Here is a 22,840-nt window from a genome sequence, read left to right as displayed (position 1 = left end):
AGTGGTCCCTTTAAGTAGGGAAATAAGATGAAGTGTGCATGAAGCTCGCTCCCTTACAGGTCCCAGGACAGGCATACTGATTTGCTGCCTTAAAGTCCCTTTACAATGGGGGTGTGAATACTTAGGACATTTTGAGGTAAAATATCTTTCTTTTTTACATAGAAGATGTTCAGGTGATATTTTCTAGTCAGCTTTTTACAGCTTTGCTGCATCACTTTCAAGTGTTTAAACATTTGGGTATCATGGCCCTTTAAGAATATTTTTGCCCTGAGTACAATTCAGATCAGCAGGAACAGGATGAGAGAAAACACAGTGGGGGTTAATTGATTTTCTGGTTTTGAAAGGTATCTTTATGTGGTCATAAAACATTACATTGAACTCTAAATGATTACACGAAGGCCATTCGTTCTTTAAAAATATATATTCTAGCAATACAATACCAAAGATGAGATAAAAATACCAATATGTAATATATTTAATTAAGTCTAATTAGGGAACAGCATGGGGAGCTACAATCATAAAAGTTATAATTAGTTATATTATGTTCATTATCTTAGTCTGATCATTTGATATTTGTTTTGATTGTTATTTTATGTGGTTTACAATTTACATTTAAGGGACATGAAACACAATTTTTTAATTTCACGATGAGGACATAATTTTAACACAACTTTCCATTTACTTCTGTTATCTAATTTGCTTTATTCTCTTGGTATATTTTGTTGAAGGGGCAGTAATGCACTTCTGGGAGCTAAATGAAAGCCAATCACAAGTGTCATATACTGTATGTGCAGCCACCAATCAGCAGCTTCTGAGCCTACCTAGGTACTCTTTTCAACAAATAAAACAAAGGGAATGAAACAAATTAGATAATAGAAATAAATTGGAAATCTATTTAAAATTGTAAGCTTCATATGAATCATGAAATAAATCATTTAGGTTTCATGCCCCCTTAAGAAATAATACTATTTTGTTTGTATTACATTTCTCTTTATGGGAAATAATTGTATTTTATGAAATATTATTTGTAGCTGGCACAATAATGAAGCTGAAATACGTTTAGTAAATATTTACATTTGTTTTGCATATATTTATATCTACATGGCCCCTGACATTTTCTTAAATTGTGCTTTTAAAATGAATTCTGTATATGCAAATATATATGCTTTCATGTTGAAGAACGTTCTAATGTTAAAAATGGTGTAGAGTTAAAGGGACATGAAACAAAAAATAAATAATTAATGATTCAGATAGAGCATGCAATTTTAACAGCTGTCCAATTTACTTCTGTTGTCATTTGCACCTTTTTCTTGGTATCCTTTGTTGAAGTAACAGCAATGCAACTGCATATTGGGTGAGCCCACTGACAAGAGGTAAATATATGTGCAGCTACCAATCAGCAGATAGTTCCCAGTAGTGCATTGCTGATCCCAAGGCTAACTAGTTATGCTTTTTCAACAAGGCATATCAAGAGAGCAAAACAAACAGTTGTTTACATTTGAATGTTCTGTTTGAATCATGAAAGATGAGTTTTGACTTTTACTTCCCCTTAAGTTAATTAGGATGCAGTTGTTCATTATTAAATTTTAGATGTGCCTTTTAGCCGTGTTATAATCCTTTATTTTGTTAATGGCGCTTAATGTTATGAGCTTACAAATAATATTTTTACTTAACATCAGATGGATCACACAGTCAAATCTCTGTGAAAGTGAAGTGCACAATGCATAGTATTAGCAGCTTTACATGAACCATTCACATTTTTAGTTTGTTTTACTTGCATAATGCTCTATGTATATTTACTTATGTATGCACAAGTATAGTATATCAGTGTCACAAACCTACTACTCCAAGCGAGTCCATGATGTAGTTTTGTGGGTTGCAAGGGTTAAAATTAAATCACTTTGTGTCTGGACTAGACCTAAAAAAATCTATTACAAATACCATTTTTACCACCACCCACACTAATTCTATTACTTAGCTGCCACCACCAGGAACTTTTAGCATGGGGAGTCCTCGGTCGCCCCAACCCTAAGAAATGCAAAAACCCAAAAACACAATTTTGTAAAATCTACGTTAAAAAAAGGACTAATAACAGTCTTTTCAGTAACGTGAATCTTATATCAAAGGTAGAAATTAAAAGGGACATGAAACCCCAAAATATCTCTTTCATGATTCAGATAGAACAGCTTTTCTATCTTGGATACACTGTTTCCAATGCAGCAAAGGATTCTGGGTAAGATATGCAAATGATATTCGCAATTAGTTTTCTTTTTTTTTACTTCAGTCTGCTTTTATGCAGACTCCCTTTACGCCATAGCATCGCTGTATACACAGCTTTTAAAGTGAAGGTAAACTTTGATGAATAAAAGTAATTTTTTAGAAATACTATTAAAAACAGGGGCACTTTCATTCACCAGTCAGAGCAGCTTTCCCCCTTCTGGAAATCCTCTCTTCACACGTCAGCAATGACTAATTCGGCTTCCTGCAATCACAGCATGGCCTCAGGCAATGACTACCCTGGGGGGAAGCCAATAGAATGCCAGCTCAATCCTATTGGCTGATTGGATCAGCCAATAGGTTTCAAACTTCAATCCTATTGGCTGATTGCATCAGCCAATAGGATTTTCTTTCTACCTTAATTCGATTGGCTGATAGAATTCTATCAGCAATCGGAATTGAAGGACGCCACTCTTGGATGACATCATTTAAAGGAACCTTCATTCAGTCGTCAGTCGTCGGATGAAGAGGATGCTCCACGTCGGATGTCTTGAAGACGGACCCGCTCCACGCCGGATGGATGACGATAGAAGATGCCGTCTGGATGAAGACTTCTGCCCGTCTGGAGGACCACTTCTGCCCGTTTGGATGAAGACTTCTGCCCGTCTTGGAGGACCATTTCTGCCGGATTCGTTGAGGACTTCTGCTGGTTGGGTGAAGACTTCTCAAGGTAGGGTGATCTTCAAGGGGTTAGTGTTAGGTTTTTTTTAAGGGGGGATTTTGGTGGGTTTTAGAGTAGGGTTGGTTGTGTGGGTGGTGGGTTTTAATGTTGGGGGGGTTGTAATTTTATTTAACAGGTAAAAGAGCTGATTACTTTGGGGCAATGCCCCACAAAAGGCCCTTTTAAGGGGCTATTTGTAATTTAGTGTAGGGTAGGGGGGCTTTTTTATTTTAGGGGGGCTTTTTTATTTTGTTAGGGGGGATTCGAGTAGATGTAATAACTTTAAAAATCTTGTAATTTCTTTATTATTTCTCTGTAATTTAGTGGGGGTTTTTTTTCGTACTTTAGATAATTTTATTTTATTGTAATTAATTGTATTTAATTTAGGTAATTAATTTAATTATAGTGTAGTGTTAGGTGTAATAGTAACTTAGGTTAGGTTTTATTTTACAGGTAAATTTGTCTTTATTTTAACTAGGTAGTTATTAAATAGTTAAAACTATTTAATAACTATTGTACCTAGTTAAAATAAATACAAAGTTGCCTGTAAAATAAATATAAACCCTAAGCTAGCTACAATGTTAACTATTAGTTATATTGTAGCTAGCTTAGGGTTTATTTTATAGGTAAGTATTTAGTTTTAAATAGGAATTATTTAGTTAATTGTAGTAATTTTATTTAAATTATATCTAAGTTAGGGGGGTGTTAGGGTTAGACTTAGGTTTAGGGGTTAATAACTTTACTATAGTGGCGGCGACGTTAGGGGCGGCAGATTATGGGGTTAATAAATGTAGGTAGGTGGCGGCGATGTTAGGGCCGGCAGATTAGGGGTTAATAACATTAACTAGTGTTTGCGATGCGGAGTGCGGCGGTTTAGGGGTTAATATGTTTATTATAGTGGCGGCGATGTCCGGTGCGCAGATTAGGGGTTAAAAAATTTATTTAGTGTTTGCGATGTGGGGGGGGGGGCTCGGTTTAGGGGGTTAATAGGTAGTTTGTGGGTGTTAGTGTACTTTTTTAGCACTTTAGTTAAGAGTTTTATTGCTACGGCGTTGTAGTGTAAAACTCTTAACTACTGACTTTTAAATGCGGTACCAGTCTTGACAGGAGAGGGTTTACTGCTCACTTTTGGTCAGACTCATAATACCGGCGCTATGCAAGTCCATTGAAATATAGGATACGCAATTGACGTAAGTGGATTTGCGGTATTTCCGAGTCTGGCCAAAAAAGTGAGCGGTACACCTGTACCTGCAAAACTCGTAATACCAGCGGGCGTTAAAAAGCAGCGTTGGGGACCGGCCAACGCTGCTTTTTAAGGCTAACTCACAACTCGTAATCTAGGCCACTGTTTCCAATGCAGCAAAGGATTCTGGGTAAGATATGCAAATGAGGTTCACAATTACTCACTTTTTTACTTCAGTCTGCAGACTGAAGAAAAAAAAACTGGGTTCCATATTTTAACATTTATTATGAACAAAACAAGTTACAGTGTATACATAAAAAAATGTTACAAAAACAGAATTACACCAGACAGTTTAAAAAAAAAAAAAGGTGAAAAAATAACAGAAAATCCTATTTACTCACGACTAGCAAGATAACATGTGCTTCCTGTCCCAAAAGAGCTTTGGCGAAGTAATGGACATAAAGAATAAGATAGATTGGCTCTCCACTTAATGGAAATGTTCTTTCATTCTACAAAATATTTTATAAGTAATATCAGGTTTGCTAACTCTCCCCCTTCTGGTAAGGTATACAGAGGAGTCAGGGATGGGATTATTTACAGGGGCCATAAACTTATGCCTATTCTAGATGAAAATATTTAATACACTATGTTTTATATTCAGGTGCTGCTAACGCTATAAAGGACCATACAGAAAATGTTGTCTTGAGTTGGTACCAAATATGATAAGTCTAGTGTATAGAGATGTCTGAAATGCAAAATATTTAGAAAAATATTATTGTTATTTGAGTGAGCTGCTAGCCCTTAATTGACCTCAGAGTTATGTGGTGAAGAGGGGCTCTTGTCTTTCATTACTCTGCATTGACAGCTTACTGACTTGAGGCACCAGGGTCTCTGGATGTCTGTTCACTCAAGTGGAACTTAAAAACTTTTAAGAACAGTAGGTCTGTTTTTTTTATGGATAATCACAGGGAAATACTCATCTGAAAAAAACTAAATAAAACAACACAGAGAAAAACAGTTAAAACCTCACAACCTACAAATCACGAGGTCTTCATGACAATCAGTGTGCAACAAAGATTAATTTTTATTTATATAATAATTATTGGATTAAGGATTTATATTTATACATTACCAATAGTGTTGGATTTAATTTTTTATGGGGAGTAAAACAAAGAGTGTCTACATGTTTTTTTATTGAGATTCAGTGCAAATTAAATGTGTGATATTTGTTTTATCTGTTATAATAGGAGGCGCTATAAACCTGAATACTTCCTTGTACTAAGTATAGGTCAGGTCATGTTACTTGTACCAGCCTATGAAAGAATTTTTTTAGTGACAAACTAGTGGGAGCTAATTCCATAAAAAAAACTATGGGCGCAATTACATATACGGCACAGGCTTCAGTGCAAGAGCTGCAACCCGCGACGCCCGTAATTTCGCCTCACATATCGGGGTATTACATATACCCCTCCGGCAGCTCATAAAGTGCCGTAAGTCTGATAAAGTAGCGATGTCCAGAAATGAGCATAAATACAAATTTCTGGAAACTGCCGGCGCCTAAGAAAAGTAAAGAAAATAACAAATCTCCTGTAAAAGTCTAACACGCCTCCCAAAAATAAGCCAGACGCGTAAAAATCCCTATATCCGCAATCCCCCTCTCACTACTACTAATAAATGTATTAACCGCTAGACCGACAACCCCCCCCACAACGCAATAAGCCTAATTAAACTATTAACCCCTATCCGCATCAAACCACACCGCAAGTAATTAACTAAATTATTACCCTTAAAGGGACATTAAACCCAATTTTTTCTTTCATGATTCAGATAGAGAATACCATTTTAAACAACTCTAATTTATTTATATTATCTAATTTGCTTCATCTCTTGATATTCTTTCTGAAAAGCATATCTAGATAGGCTCAGTAGCTTCTGATTGGTGGCTGCACATAGATGCCTTCTGTGATTGGCTCGCCCATGTGCATTGCTATTTCTTTAACAAAGGATTATCTAAAGAATGAAGCAAATTAGATAATAGAAGTAAATTGGAATGTTGTTCAAAATTGTATTATCTGTCTGATTATGAAAGAAAATTTGGGGTTTAATGTCCCTTTAAATCCGCCAACCCCAACATCGAAAACAAAACTACCTATTAAAACTATTAACCCCTAATCCGCCATTAACCCACAACGCAATAAACCTTAGTAAAATGATTAACCCCTAAAACCGCCAAAGCCCACAACGCAATAAACCTATTAAAGTATTAACCCCTAAACTGCCAAAGCCCACAATGCAATAAACTTAACCCCTAACCTAACCCCCCCCTAACTTAACCCCCCTAACCTAACACCCCCTAAATGAAAACCAAATTACCTAATTTACAAAACACTAAAGTTACTACTAAATTAAAAAAAACTAACACTACTTTTAAAATACAAAAAAACTAAGTATAAATTAAAGGGACAGTCTAATCAAAATTCTGAGTAGACTGTCCCTTTAAGCTACAATTACAGAAAAATAAAAAATCTAAGATTACAGAAAAATAATAATGAAAATTACCAAATTTTACAAAAATTATACCTAATCCCTATGAAAATAAAAAGCCCCCCCAAAATAAAAACATCCCCTAATCTAATAAAACTACCAGTAGCCTGGAGCGTGGAGGATCCTCTTCATACGACCTCCGCCATACACTGAATAGGAATTCAAGGTACGCGATTACAAATGGCATCCCTTTAATTCCTATTGGCTGATTTGAGCCTTCAAATTCAAATCAGCCAAAAGGATAAGAGCTACTGAAATCTTATTGGCTATTCAAATCATCCAATAGAATTTCATTAGCCTTCATCCTATTGGCTGATTTGAACAGCCAATAGGATTTCAGTAGCTCTAAACCTATTGGCTGATTTGAATTTGAAGGCTCAAATCAGCCAATAGGAATTCAAGGGACGCCATTTTTAATTGCGTACCTTGAATTCCCATTCAGTGTATGGCATAGATCTAATGAAGAGGATTCTCCATGCTCCATGGCTCCGCGGTTGCCGGTCTTCAGTTCCAGGCTCGCCGGTCCTTCAGCTTCGCCCTCCGCTCCGCGCTGGTTGGTTCCTGGAAGAAGAAAGAAGAGGTTTGCCGCTTGGAAGAAGACTTCACCGCCTGGAACAGGAACCTTGTCTGCCGGACTTCAGGACAGTTGAGTACACTTGGGGGTTAGGACTTAGGGTTTTTTAAGGGATTTTTTTTTATTTTATTTTATTTAGATAGGGTGGGCAGTAAAAGAGCGGAATGCTCTTTTAAGTGCAATGCCAAACAATGCCCTTTTCAGGGCAATGGGTAGTTTAGGGGTTTTAGTGTTAGGTTATTCTATTTGGGGGGGTTTGGTGGGTGGGGGGTTTTACTGTTAGGGGGGCTTTGTGTATTTTCTTGTAAAAGAGCTGATTATCTTGGGGCAATGCCCTGCAAAAAGCCCTTTTAAGGGCTACTGGTAGTTTATTAGATTAGGGGGGCTTAGTTTTTATTTTGGGGGGCTTTTTTATTTTCATAGGGATTAGGTATAATTTTTGTAAAATTTTGGTAACTTTCTTTATTATTTTCTGTAATCTTAGATTTTTTTATTTTCTGTAATTGTAGCTTAAAGGGACAGTCTACTCCAGAATTTTTATTAGACTGTCCCTTTAATTTATACTTAGTTTATTTGTATTTTTAAAGTACTGTTAGGTTTTTAATAGTAACTTTAGTATTTTGTAAATTAGGTAATTTGGGTTTATTTAGGGGGTATTAGGTTTGAGGTGTTAGGTTAGGGGGGGTTAGGTTAGGGGTTAGGTTCATTGTGTTGTTGGCTTTGGCGGTTTAGGGGTTAATATTTTAATAGGTTTATTGTGTTGTGGGCTTTGGCGGTTTAGGGGTTAATACTTCAATAGGTTTATTGCGCTGTGGGCTTTGGCAGTTTAGGGGTTAATGGTTAAAGGGACAGTATACACTCATTTTCATATAGCTGCATGTAATAGACACTACTATAAAGAATAAGATGCACAGATACGGATATAAAAATCCAGTATAAAATGGTTTAAAAACGTACTTAAGTAAATGCGTTGTGGGTTTGATGGCGGATATAGGGGTTAATAGTTTAATTAGGCATATTGCGTTGTGGGGGGTTGTCGGTTTAGGGGTTAATAATTTTATTAGTTGCGGTGTAGGTTTGATGGCAGATATAGGGTTAATACACTTTATTAGTGATTACGGTGGGGGATTTGGGTTGACAGGTAGATATATATTGCGCATGCGTTTGGTGTTAGTTTATATTTTACAGGCAGTTACGGGAGTTACGGTGCTCTCATACTCAGTGCAAGGCCTGATGCGGCTGCCTTGTTTGGCAAGGTGAAAATGGAGTAAAATTTCTCAATTTTTGCCACGTAAGTCCTTGCGCTGAATATTGGATACCGATTTGCAATGTGGTCCCATGTTAGCTTATGGGAGTAAAAATTGCGGATGATGGGTGAAATATACGTGCCGCATTTATATGCGGCGGCGTATATATGTAATAGCAAAATCGCATAAAAACCGCCGGCGCCGGCTTTTGCGGGCGATGCCGCATATGTAATAGAGCCCTATGTAAATTATCTTGTAAGAAGATCTACTGATAATTATTTGTCTGTCAAAGTCATTGATAGACTTAATGTTCCATGTTTGCCTCCTTTGTATTTTATATCTATTTATATAAACGCTGTGGTTTGTTATTAAGACTGAAGATCATTTTTTGATTTGCAGGATTAATAGAGCTCAAAAATTAGTTCATCTTAGATCTTTTTTTTTTTTTTTAAATGTTTTAGTTTTTTAGCTTAAAGGGATAGAAAGATCAAAATTGAAATATGCATGGGTGCATTTCAACCATATACTTCCATTAGCAAAAATGCTTCTAATAAAAGTTATTACTTTTCTTCTGTGGCATACCCACATATCCTGTGAGGGCCCGTGCACCAGTGTTCAAACACCATGCATGTTCAGAGAGCAGGCAGAAATGTGTATTGCTTCTGAAGAGGTCATTTTTGTCACACAAGCAACTGCTGAACCTTCAAGAAGGTGTGGTGTTTGAATACTTGTGCATGGGGCCCTCACAGGATACGTGCGTATGCCTCATAAAAACAGTAATAACTTTTATTAGAAGTATTTTTGCTAATTGAAGTATATCGCAAAATTTCAAATTGAAATACACCCATTCACATTTCATTTTTGACCTTTCTAGTCCTTTAAAGGGACAATGAACACAATTTTTTTCTTTTATGATTCAGATAGAGCATGCAATTTTAAGCAACTTTCTAATTTACTCCTATTATCAATTTTTCTTCATTCTCTTGCTAACTTTATTTGAAAAGCAAAATTGTAAGTTTAGAAGCCGGCCCATTTTTGGTTCACAACCTGGGTTGTCCTTGCTGATTGGATAGCACCAATAAACAAGTGTTGTCCAGGGTCTGCACCAAAAAGTGGCTGACTCCTTAGCTTAGATGCCTTCTTTTTCACATAAAGATAACAAGAGAACGAAGAAAAATTGAAAATAGAAGTAAATTAGAAAGTTGTTTCAAATTGCATGCTCTATCTAAATCATGAAAGAAAAAAATTTGGGGTTTAGTATATCTTTAAGTGTAGAAATATAGCAAACTGTTTATATGTAATTAAAAAGTATTAACATATCATTTGTATTATGTGTATTTAACAAGGAATGAACAAGTATTATACCTGTCCTTTCTGAAAACGAATATTTTGATTCCTGGTCTTATGCAGCTTTCTTCTCCCAGAATCCCCTCTTTCTCCAAAGATATTGATATAAACATTAGCTTTAGTACCAGCATCATAAACAGATCCTGTATAAACTAGAATTTCATAGTCCACCACTAAATAAAAAAGATAAATTATAAAAATATATATTATTTATAATGCATATAGAGAATACATTTATATTCAATATCTTAAACATTTCTGACTAAAGTATTATATAAATATAGTAAATACAAAAATAAATATTAATTAAAAGACATCCATTTGTGTTATCAAAGAGCGTATTGTAAAAATTAGTTTACAAATATTAGACTTATTTAGCTTGACCAGGGCCACATGTACAGCTTTCCTTAATTCCCTAGTCACATTTAATTAATCTAATTTCAACCAGAAATGCCATCCTTAATTTAATTTTATTGAGTAAACTGGTGTGGTAGAGGTTAAGTAAAGATTTCCTTTAACTTTAAAATGAGAAGAGAAAAAGGGCGTAAAAGATTGCATACAAATTACTAACCTAATGTTTGATTCTTCAATGTTTTAGTTACTTTAAGATAAAATAATAGAGTATTTAACCCTAAACTATACATACATGCCAAGAGATCATTCCCATTTATTGGCAAAAACAGTTCTCTCCAAGTATCTCCATCATCTTTTTCTTCTCCTAGCCATCGACTCACAGGTAGACAAAATTCTTCATTTGATGAAATGTTTTGAAGTTGTATCTCCTCCACATACCAATCAGAGTCTGTTCCAGTATTGTCATGACCAATTCTAATTTTATATGGCTTGCCAAGTTCTTTTAAATTAACCTGTATGGGAAGAACCCAAAATATTTCGGTATTAAAAAAGTATCTAATTACTGTTTTATGATTCATTCATTCATTAATTCAACAAAGCTTTTCAAAAAAATTTTTTAAAAATCGTATAAAATGTGGGGATTTTAAAAGAAAGAACAACTTGCACCAAAATAAACATATATGGATAAACACAAAATCATGACACAATGCCAACTATGAAGCACATGTGGTGGCACTTTATTAATAATAATAATAATATTAAAAATAGTAATAATAAAAAGGAGATTAGCTTCTACCTGCTCCATTATAGTATTAGCTGCTTAAAATTCCTTAAGAATATTCTTGTAAGCCAAAGAGTAAGAATACATAAATTAACAAAAAAGTCTTTAGGGAATGTTTAAAAGAGGAGAGATTAGGGGAGAGTCTGACAGCTCGAGGAAGTGCATTCCAGAGGGTTGGTGCCACATGAGAGAAGTCCTGTAGTCTAGCATGAGAGGAGGTGATGGTAGAGGACACAAGGAGCAGGTCATTGTTGGATCTTAGGGGGCAGGCTGGAGTATATTTATTGATGAGTGAGGACAGGTGGGGTGGGTGGTGAGGGTTTTGTAGGCCAGGGTGAGAATTTTGAAGAAATAGAGAGTAAAGAGAGGTGGATTAGCCTGGCAGATGCATTTAGGATGGATTGATGGGGAGAGAGGGAGGCCAGTTAGTAGGTTATTACAGTAGTCAAGTTGGAAAGTTACCAGGGAGTGGATTCGCTGTTTAGTAGTTTCAGCGCTCAGAAACGGATGAATTTTGGAGATATTGTGTAGGTGGTTGCAGCAGGATGAAGAGAGAAATTGGATGTGGGGAATGAAGGACAGATTTGAGTCAAGTGTGACTCCAAGGCAGCGGACTTGGGGTGATGGGGAGATAGTGGTGTCACCAACAGTGATAGAAAAATTAGAAACTGGAGTAGAGTTAGAGGGGGGATTAGAAGTAGTTCAGTCATGTTTATATTTAGGTGGTAAGAGGCCATCCAGTAGGAAATGCCAGATAAGCAGTCGCTGATGTGAGAATTGACTGAAGGAGAGAGTGCAGGGGTGGATAGGTAGATTTGGGTATCATCAGCATAGAGGTGATAGTTGAAGCCATAGCTGTTGATAAGTTTACCCAGTTAAGAGGTGTAAATAGAGAAGAGTAGAGGACCCAGGACAGAGCCTTGAGGTACTCCAACAGACAGAGGCAATAGAGAAAAGGAGATAGGTACTGATAGGAGCAGGAGGGGGAGAGTAAGATTCCAACACCGCCACCATGTCTCTCAACTGGCCTAGGTGTGTGGCTAAAGTAAATAAAGTAAAACCCACCATGTGTAAAAGGAGCAATGGAAGCAGTGTCAGAGGAAGATAGCCAGGTTTCAATAATTGATGAAAGGTTGAAAGCGTTGGAAACAAACAGGTCGTGAACAGTTGTAAGTTTCTTACAGACAGAGCAAGCATTCCAGAGGGCACAAGAAAAGAGAGGGGATAAGTGCTGTGTGTTAATGGAGATGAGATTGTTAGTATTGTGTGACCTAGAGTTTTTGCAGTGGGAGAGTGAGCGAGAGTGTAAAAGTGTAGTGATTGCTGCAGGGCCAGAGTTAGGAGAGACGTCACCAGCAGCAAGCAGTAGTAGCAGTGAGAGTAACAGAAGATGAGAGTGAGACTTGTAGGAGCGTGTATAATTAGACCAAGGATAGTAAGATGGGGAAGTGTTTCTAAGGAGACAGTAGTACATGAGAGGACAGCATAGGGGATAAGAGAAGGGAGGGTGAGATATGGATAGTGTACCATTTGCTTCTGACAAACCACTTACCCCTCCTAGAGCAATAGTATGTAAATTATAACATATTGATTGGCTATATTGAAAGGTCTTTATTGTTTTCTCCCACTGTGGTATTTTCACATTGTCTATACCAACAGGTGGAAACATGTATATACCTATAAATGTGAACATATTATTAATGATTGTTTGTACTGCACTGCCTGTGACTCTGCATTATCTATCTATCTATCTATCTATCTATCTATCTATCTATCTATCTATCTATCTATATCTAACCATCTAGATATCTATCTATCTATCTAACTATAAATCTATCTAATATAGATATTACCATGTTTGATAAATTTAATATTCTGATGCATGTTCATTTCTGTCAAAAATAATTTTAAGTAATATAAAACAAGGTTAGAACGCAATATTAAAATTGTATGGCTATCCAAAAACAGTTACTATACTTTTAAAACAAAAATATAAACTACCATAAAACCACCAAGGTTGCAAAATCTGAAATACTGAAATATTCTGGGAATTTGTAGATGACACAAGTCCATATAATAATATTTGTTTCTTTAGCTTTTATCCCAATAGATATAGATAGAATAGAGAGAAAACAGATCTCATTGTGTAACACTGTGTATGAAGACAATCATTGACTGGAATTAACAGAGTACTCACATCTTACAGAGCTATGATCCAGCTCTGAGATATAAAAGCATACCATAGGATCAGATTCTTAAATAGTTTATTAAAACGTATAAAAACGTATAAAAAAAGTAACAGTTGAAAATACAATAAATTACGAGTAAGTCATGTGGATGAACCTAATTCAATTACATTACATACAAATCCAGTTTACAAATAGTTTATACAAATCTTTTGTGTATATCCCAATGTTTCTTTAAAATTGATAAGTGACATATCAGTTTCTTACATTGTTATTATTTATAAGAGGAAACATTTATAAAAAACAGAAAGTTTCTACATTTTGTTTATAAAACAACAATATTTTTAATTCGCATATTTCATGATATTGTTTTTTCTATATTAAATTTTTTTTTTAACATTTCTATGGAAAAAAAAAATTAAAAAGCTTAAACACATTAAATTAACTTTCTATATATTTCCAGCATTGGATAACATAAATTCTTGTTGGGAATCAAATCCAAAAATCTGTGCTTCAATGTTATTTCTTTGTCAATGTGCCACTGCTATTATTCCAATTAATGTGGTGCACAATTAAATATATTAATTGAATAAGTAAAACTGTAACTCAAAATAAAATTGAATTACTTCTTGCATAAATTTTCTAAAATAAAAATGAGAACTAGTATAAAATAGAATATCCAATCTCTAAATTGTCACAGAAATGTTACCAAAATTAAAATTAATATTATATTTGCTTCTCACAGCCTTTCGAGAATAAAACCCAAGACTCCCATTCACAGAAATGTAACCATAATTAAAACGAATATCATATTTGATTCTCACAGCCTATCAAGAATTAAACCCAAGACTATGAATCCATAAACCAACTCTTTACCACCGTTAAACCTATTTTGTTTAATTGCTGGGAATGAAAACTTGATTTTATATACTTTTGTATCAAAAAATTATGTAACTCAAAATCCCTGTTGTGTCCCCCAGGAATTAGATTTGAATCCACTTTATTTCAGTTTTTCCTTATTTATTCTGAAGATCACCTCCCCTCCAATGTTTCTCTACTTTTCAATCACCCACAAATTTAGTGATAATATTGGGGTTGTAGTTGTGTTTCAACTAAAAGTATAGGGAAAGGGAATGGTTCTCATATCCTTTTTTATGCTTATATACATTCAAGGGACACTGTACCTAAATTTTTTCTTTCATGATTCCGATAGAACATGCAATTTTAAGCAACTTTCTAATTTACTCCTATTATCAATTTTCTTCGTTCTCTTGCTATCATTATTTGAAAAAGAAGGCATCTAAGCTTTTTTTTTGGTTTCAGTACTCTGGACAGCACTTTTTTATTGGTGGATGGATTTATCCACCAATCAGCAAGGACAACCCAGGTTGTTCACCAAAATGGGCCGGCATCTAAACTTACATTCTTGCATTTCAAATAAAGATACCAAGAGAATGAAGAAAATTTGATAATAGGAGTAAAATAGAAAGTTGCTTAAAATGTCATGCTCAATCTGAATCACGAAAGAAATTTTTTGGGTACAGTGTCCCTTTAAGGTCTGGAGGTGCTGCCTACATATTGTAATTTGCAGGAGCATTCCAACACATAGATAACATTTATTGAATTACAAGTAATACATTTGGGAATATCAAATTTCTTATTGTCTGTACAAGATGAAACTTTACAGTGTTCTTGGAAGTGGTGTTATAGAATAGTTTACAACCCTGACAATTTCCACATTTAAAATAACCTGTCAAACCATATTAAAGGGGAATGTAACCCATATTTTTCATTCAGTATTCAGACAGGGCATGCAATTTTAAACAACTTTCTAATTTACTGCTATTATCAATTTTTCTTTGTTCTCTTGGTATCTTTATTTGAAAAAGCAGGAATGTAAGCTTAGGAGTTGGACCATTTTTTGTTCAGCACTTGGGTAGAGCTTGCTGATTAGTGGCTACATTTAACCACCAATCAGCAAGCGCAACCCAGGTGCTGAACCAAAAATGGGCTGACTCTTAAGATTACATTGCTGCTTTTCAAATAAAGATACCAAGAGAATGAAGAAAAGTTGATAATAGCAGTAAATTAGAAAGTTGCTTAAAATTGCATGCTCTATCTGAACCATGAAAGAAAAAAAAATATGGGTTTCATGCCCCTTTAAGCCATGTTCTTTCTATTTTATTTATTGTAAACCTTTTAGTAGTTTAATATTTTATATTAACTGTCTTTTAAAAAATATTTTAGGTTGATCTGGAATAATTCGCTGTAGGCTTACATCCCTTTTTAATATTCTCCAATGTTTCTTTATCATTTATCTTATTTGTTTATGTTGGCTACAATAATCTAAAAATATTGGTTAAGCTATTGATTCATCTTATTTGTATCCCTATACACAAGTAAATCCCCTATGTCCTTATTGTCAATCTCATTTACGACTCTCTCTAAATATTTATCATTATTGTTCTTTTCCAGAAATATAGTTCTGAGAAAATGAGTAGGTTTTTTAAATACATTCCTATCAGAACAATTTCTCTTTAGCCTATGAAACTGCCCCTTAGGCCCATTCATTAGCCATATTTTCAAATGGAAACTATTTGTATGGATATATTTATTCATATCCATTCATTTATATCATTTTCTATATAGATCATTATCTAGAAAATACATTTTCTCTGAACTATATTCCTAACCAAGGCCTAGTTTTCATTGAGGTGGTAAAGTTTGGAAACTGGTGATAAAAACATTTATCTTCATTAAAGTCTATGGAGAATTTTTATGTTACCACTAGTTTCCAAAATGTACCACCTCAATGGAAACTAGGCCTAAATTGTATGTTCCATTTGTTACTATTAAGGTGGTGCATATATGAATTCAATTACATTATGTCTCCTATCCAGATAAAAAGGATGTCATCAATGTACCTAAAATGGGCCACCAGGTTTGCGCTCCAGTCATGCTGACTCCATAGAAAGAGATATTCTCATGCAGCCATACACAAATTGAATTACGAAAAACTGAAATTAAGTGGATTCATATTTTGTAAACTCTGAATACTGTTGGACACAGCAGGGATTTTGAGTTACATAATTTTTTCATATAAAAATAAATAAAATCAAGTTTTCATCCACAACAATTAAGCAAATTGAGTGGGACAATGGTAAAGAGTTGTTCTATGGATTGGGAGTCTTGGGTTTCATTCTTGATAGGTTGTGAGAATCAAATATAGTTTTAATTTTCATATTCTTTGTGTGACAATTTAGAGAATAGATATTCTAGTATATACTAGTTCTTATTTTAATTTTAGAAAATTTATGTAAGAATTAATGACATTTTATATTGATTTACAGTTTTAAATACGCTGTCAGCATCTATAATTACACCAACAGTTCTGGTGAAATGGTGGTGCAAAACCCGCACCCTGCAGATTTGCGGCCGATTGGCTGCTAGCACGGGGTGTCAATCACAGGTGGACAAGTTATGGAGCAGCGGTCTTTAGACAAGCCTTCATTGATAAATATGCCCCTAAATGTGTTTTTCACTAAAGAACTGTTCAAAAACAAAAATATCATGGTATGTGTGAATTTTAAAAAAAATATTCTTGTTTTATAAACAAAATGAAGCAACTTTCTGTGTTATATAAATAAACATTTGATCTATTATAAGGAATAACAATATAAGAAATTGATATTTCACTAATCAATTTTACAGAAACATTGGGATACGCACAAAAGATGTGTATAAAAGATTTGTAAGCTGCATTTATATGTGTCATATTGAATGAGGTTTATCCACAAGACTTACTCATGTGATTTACACATGTGACTCCAAACAATCATCTAAAACGGACCCAATATGTCATCTACTCACACCCTCTGAAAGCGACCAATAGTATACATTTAAAGAGGTTTAAAACACGGATACAGACACAGTGGATCACACTCCTTAAAAAAGCTGCATGAATAGCAGTAAAATGAACGTCGGAGATAAGTGAATGTTGGTCACTGAGAAGGGTGAGGCTTGTATGTCGACACCATAAGGGGGTATTCAGACAGTGTTAACTGACTGTTCTCTGTTTTGTTTTGTATTGTAAATTGTTTAGTATTTAAAACTTTTTTAATAGGTTTTTAATAAAACTTTAAAAAGAATCTGATCCTGCGGTCTGCCAGTGGGTTTATCAATATGCTTTTATATTTCAGAGCTGGACCATAGCTCTGTAAGATGTGAGTACTCTGTTAATTCCAGTCAATGATTGTCTTTATACACAGTCTTACACTATGATATCTGTTTTCTCTCTTTTTTGAGGATATATATTGGGATAACAGCTGAAGAAGCAAACAATAACATATGGACTTGTGCCTATTCACAGAATATAAGTATTTCAGTATTTCAGACTTTGCAACAGTGGTGGTTTTATGGTAGTTATTATTTTTGTTTTATAAATCACTTTAAACACTGAAACAAAGTGCCTGTGTTACACTTTGCTTCCAGTATCTGTTAATTGTGTAATTCTTCAACTGTCTTCTTATGTTTCTGTCTAATAATATATTTTTCATCTATTTAGCTATTAAGTGAATGTGTTATTTTGGCCGCATGACAAACATCTGCAATTCAAAGAACACTTAGTTGTCCCTTTACACACACCTTCCTTATTTTAATAACATTTTTCTCTTTACTCTTTAGAAGTTTACATGGAGCTAATTTATTTTTCAGGTGTGTGTTCTCCTATACATAGCACTTGCTTTATTTGTAATGTCATATTTGATTTGTTTAATGAATGATGGATTCAAATTTGAAATAGTATTTCTAGTCTACAACTGTGTTTAATTAATGTAATATTTGAATTTGAATGTGACATTAAAATTCGAATGTCACATTCGAATTCAAAATAGTATTTCTAGTCTGATACTGTGTTTTTTAAATGTAATATTCAAATTCAAATGTGAAATTCGAATTTGAATGTCACAATTATATTTAAAATGGTATTTCTAGTCTAATACTGTGTTTTTTAAATGTAATATTCGAATGTCACATTCGAATTCGAATGTCACATTCAAATTCGAAATAGTATTTCTAGTTTACAACTGTGTTTAATAAATGTAATATTCGAATTTGAATGTCACATTCAAATTCGAAATAGAATTTCTAGTCTAATACTGTGTTTTATAAATGTAATATTCGAATTCGAATGTGACATTCAAATTTGAAATAGTATTTCTAGTCTAATACTGTGTTTTATTAATGTAATATTCAAATTTGAATGTGATATTTGAATTAGAATGTGACATTCAAATTCGAAATAGTATTTCTAGTCTATAATTGTGTTTTATAAATGTAATATTCAAATTTTAATGTGACATTCGAAAACTGTAAATAACATTCGATAATAGAATTTTTAAGAATATTCGTTCTTATCAACATTCTATTATATAAATCAAATTCCTACAATAACATTCGTTCTAACATTCAAATTTGAATATAAACACATTCGCCCATCCCTAGGCATAATATGGGTATATTTTATACAGCAGTAAAAGTGTGATAATTGCATTGCATATGTTATGTTGATGTGACATGCTGTATTTATACAATAATGTGTTTATTGTCCCTTTAAGAACAAAAAAACCAGGGCATTTTAGTTTGTATCCTGTATACTATGCCTTAAATATATAATGAGGAGGAAATTGTGTTTTTTGCATGGAAGTGTTATAGATGCCAATAGAGTAGAAACTATTATCATTAGAATCCCTCAGATAGAAATACATTGGTAAAATATAATAGCATTCATTCTAAACAGCTATTTAAATTGATGCCAAAAGAACAGATGCTGAGAGCCAAAAGACTAAGGCAAAACCAACCACCCTGTAGGCAGACATTTTACTGATCATTGACAGAATGTGCCAAGTTTGAGGTGTTGCACCATAGATCAATCCACTCCTTGAAAGAGAGTATTTGGCAGGAATAAACTTACGAAGAGAATCCCAATAGATATACGAGTTGATAACTGTGTATCCTAAATGTTTAAACACCTAGGATCCTATAAATTGTGAATATAATGGGTTTGATGTAGTTCTTGTTCTACTTGAAAAAATATAAATGTTTTAGGAGAAGATTTGGTCATTCTAGGTGTAATCTTAAAGGACAGTTAACTCCTTGTAGTTTCAAGATATTTCTGTTGTTTAGCTATAGAAAAACATATCAGCCAAATCTAAATATTTTTTAAACAAATTAACTTCTTGTTTGCTGTAATTATTTTTCAAGAGCCAAACTCCACCTAACACTTGTCAGTTTTGGAGGAGCCCATTTGGACTTGAGTACGCTGTTGACAAGGCTAGACCTGGTCATATTGTTCCTAAAATGTGCATTGTTTCACAATTTATATCTGTTAATGACAATTAAGGAAATATATGTAGCAGTGTTAACCTTGATACGTCTTCACTGTGCTGATTTCTGAGAATAAGAGCTAAATTATATAAAAAGGGGAAAATTTATCATAAATGTATATTTAAAAGGTTTACTATGCAACACCAAACATTTTATTTCAAAATCTGAAGCTGTTTATTGTCCCTTTAAATGTTATTTTCCTTTATATCTAATTTGTGAAGAAAAAAATATTTTCAGAATGCATTTTGCAACTCCATCACTGGATGTCCGTATATTATAAAGTTTGCTTATTTTACAAGTGTGATGCCACTTCATGAGTTTTGACAGCATATTTGACTTGTTTATAATTTATGCATGGATATGGTTTCTAATATATGCACAGCTAAAAGGGCCCTAAAGAGGGTCTAAACATTGTGTATACTTGTATCTTTACTATCCGTTAGATTATGAGTTTTGCGTTATGGCTTTTAACACTGAAAAAATGGCAATTCCAGCATAATGGCCAGTAACGCATATTACGAGTCGTGTCGATATTGCTATAACGCAACGTCTATTCCGCACTCAAAAACATGACTTTTTGCATGAGATTTTAATAGTGCCGGTGTTACAGGTTGTGCTTTCAGGTTAAAATGCTTGCGTTACAGCCTATACCGACACAATCCATGCTGAATGCCCTTTTAAGGACAATGAAAAAGAGCTGAATGCCCTTTTAAGGACAATGATAAAGAGCTGAATGCCCTTTTAAGAGCAATGAAAAAGAGCTGAATGCCCTTTTAAGGGCAATGCCCTTACAAATGCCCCTTTAGGGGCAATGGGTAGCTTAGGTTTTTTTTTTTAGAGTTAGTTTTTTTTATTTTGGGGGGTTGGTTTGGTGGTGGGTTTTACAGGGCTATTGGATTAGGTGTAATTGTTTTTATTTTTGATAATTTCATTTATTATTTTTTGTAAGCTTAATGTTTTTTATTTTTCATAATTTAGTGTTTATTTTTTTCATTTTAGATTTTTAAATTTTTTTCGTAGTGTTAGTTTTTTTAAATTTGTAATTTAGATTTTTTTAATTGGTAGTGTTTTAAATTTTATTAGAATAGTTATGTTAGGTTAATTTATAGTTTAAACTTAGATTTTTTTTATTTCACAGGTAATTGTTGATTTATTTTAAAATAGTTATATTGTAATTTTAATTTAAAGTTAGGGGTGTTAGGTTTAGGGGTTAATAGTTTAATTTAGTGTTTTATGATATGGGGGGTGGTTTAGGAGTTAATAGGTTTATTTAGGGTTTGCGATGTGGGAGGCTGGAGGTTTAGGGGTTAATAACTTTATTACAGTGTCGGCAATGTCGGGGAGAGGCGGAATAGGGGTTAATAACTTTATTATAGTGGCGGCGATGTCAGGGAGCGGTGGAATAAGGCTTAATAACTTTATTTTAGTGGCGGCGATGTCGGGGAGCGGCAGAATAGGGGTTAATAACTTTATTATAGTGGCAGCAATGTCGGGGAGTGGCGGAATAGGCGTTAATTGCTTTTATCAGTGTATGCGGTGTCGGGGATGGCAGATTAGGGATTAATAACTTTATTTAGGTGTCGCGATGTCGGGGGCTGTGGATTAGGGGTGTTTAAACATAACTTTTTTCCCCATAGACATCAATGAGGTTGCGTTACAGAGATTTTTCATTCCGCACTCTTTCCCCATTGATGTCTATGGGGAAAAGCGTGCACGAGCACGTCAAAGCAGCCCTTGGATTTTGTGCGGTATGGATCTTAATGCCACTATATCGCATGCACAAGTAGGCTTTTCAGTAACTCGTACTGACAGCGCATGGAGAGTGAAATAATGCAACTTTGTTGGCGTTCGTTTTGCACCCTGTTTAGCACAAAACTTAATGGAAATTAAATGGAAATTAAATTATTGTTTTAAAAGATAATCCCTTTATTACCCATTCCCCAGTTTTGTATTACCAACACAGTTATATTAATATACTTTTTACTTCTGTGGTTACCTTGTATCTAAGCCTTTGCAGACTGCCCCCTTATTTCAGTTAATTTGACAGACTTGCATTTAGCCAATCAGTGCCCTATCATTTGTAACTCCAGGGGCATGGTCACAATCACCTAGATTACGAGTTTTGTGTTACGGTTTTAACGCTGAAAAAATGGCTATTTCAGCGTAAAAACAGTAACCCAGCCATTACGAGTATAGCTATACCGTAAGCACTTTAGCCTGTAACGGAAACTCAAACCGGCACTCAAAAAAAATTACGTTTTTGTGTGGGATTTCCATAGCACCGGTATTACAGGTTTTGCGATGAGGCTAAAATGCTTGCGTAACTGCCTATACAGACACGATCCATACCACCATCTGAAAGCAGTAGTTATGAGTTTTGCGCCACAAAAATGTTTCACAAAACTCATAACTAAAGTGTTACAGAGTACACTAACACCCATAAACTACCTATTAACCCTTAAACCGCAGCCCTCCCACATCGCAAACACTATTTAAAACTTATTAACCCCAATCTGCCGCCCGCCCACATCCCCGCCACTATAATAAAGTTATTAACCCCTATTCCACCAGCCCCCCACATCGCCACTACTAAATAAACATATTAACCAATACACTGCCAACCCCCCAAATCGCCACAAATAAATTAAACTATTAACCCCTAAACCTATCACCCCCTAATTTTAAATTAAAATTACAATAGCCCTATCTTAAAATAAATAAAAACTTACCTGTAAAATTAAAAAGACATAAGTTTAAACTAACAATTAACCTAACATAACTGTTATACTAAACAATTATACTAAAATTAAAATAACTACCAATTAAAAAAACTAAATTACACATTAAAAAACCTAACACTACTAAAAAAATGTAAGTCTAAAATTACAAAAAATAAAAAATACTAAATTACAAAAAATAACAAACAAAATTATTAAAAATTAAAAACAATTACACCTAAAGTAATAGCCCTATAAAAATAAAAAGTCCCCCCAAAACACCCCCCCCAGCTTATATTGCCCTAAAGAAATCAGCTATTTTTTCTTGAAAAAAAAAATACAAAGACCCCCAACTGTAAAACCCACTACCCAACCAACCCACCAAAATAAAAAACCTAACTCTAACAAAAACCTAAGCTACCCATTGCCCTGAAAAGGGCATTTGTATAGGCATTGTCCTTAAAAGGGCATTCAGCTCTTTTACATAAAGCCCAAAACCCTAATCTAAAAAAAAAACAGCCAAAAAGATTTAAAAAAAAAAACTAACACTAACCCCCGAAGATCCCCTCAAAGTTTCTGAAGTCC

The 22,840-nt window shown here is 34.2% G+C and overlaps 1 protein-coding gene across 1 annotated transcript in view; it reads right to left on the bottom strand.

The window, feature by feature from the left end:
* Positions 1-22,840, bottom strand: part of RP1 (RP1 axonemal microtubule associated) — a 550,286-nt gene that overhangs the window by 36,731 nt on the left and 490,715 nt on the right. The window contains exons 25-26 of the mRNA XM_053715884.1: positions 10,480-10,699; positions 9,852-10,006 (exon numbers count right to left, since the gene is read on the bottom strand). Of these exons, the coding sequence (XP_053571859.1) occupies positions 9,852-10,006; positions 10,480-10,699 (375 nt within the window). The remainder of the gene's footprint in view (positions 1-9,851; positions 10,007-10,479; positions 10,700-22,840) is intronic.

This window comes from Bombina bombina, chromosome 5 (assembly GCF_027579735.1).
Source record: "Bombina bombina isolate aBomBom1 chromosome 5, aBomBom1.pri, whole genome shotgun sequence".
Taxonomy (NCBI): domain Eukaryota; kingdom Metazoa; phylum Chordata; class Amphibia; order Anura; family Bombinatoridae; genus Bombina; species Bombina bombina.
The sequence above is the reverse complement of the archived record's forward strand: the minus strand, read 5'-3'. Positions and strand labels throughout refer to the sequence as shown.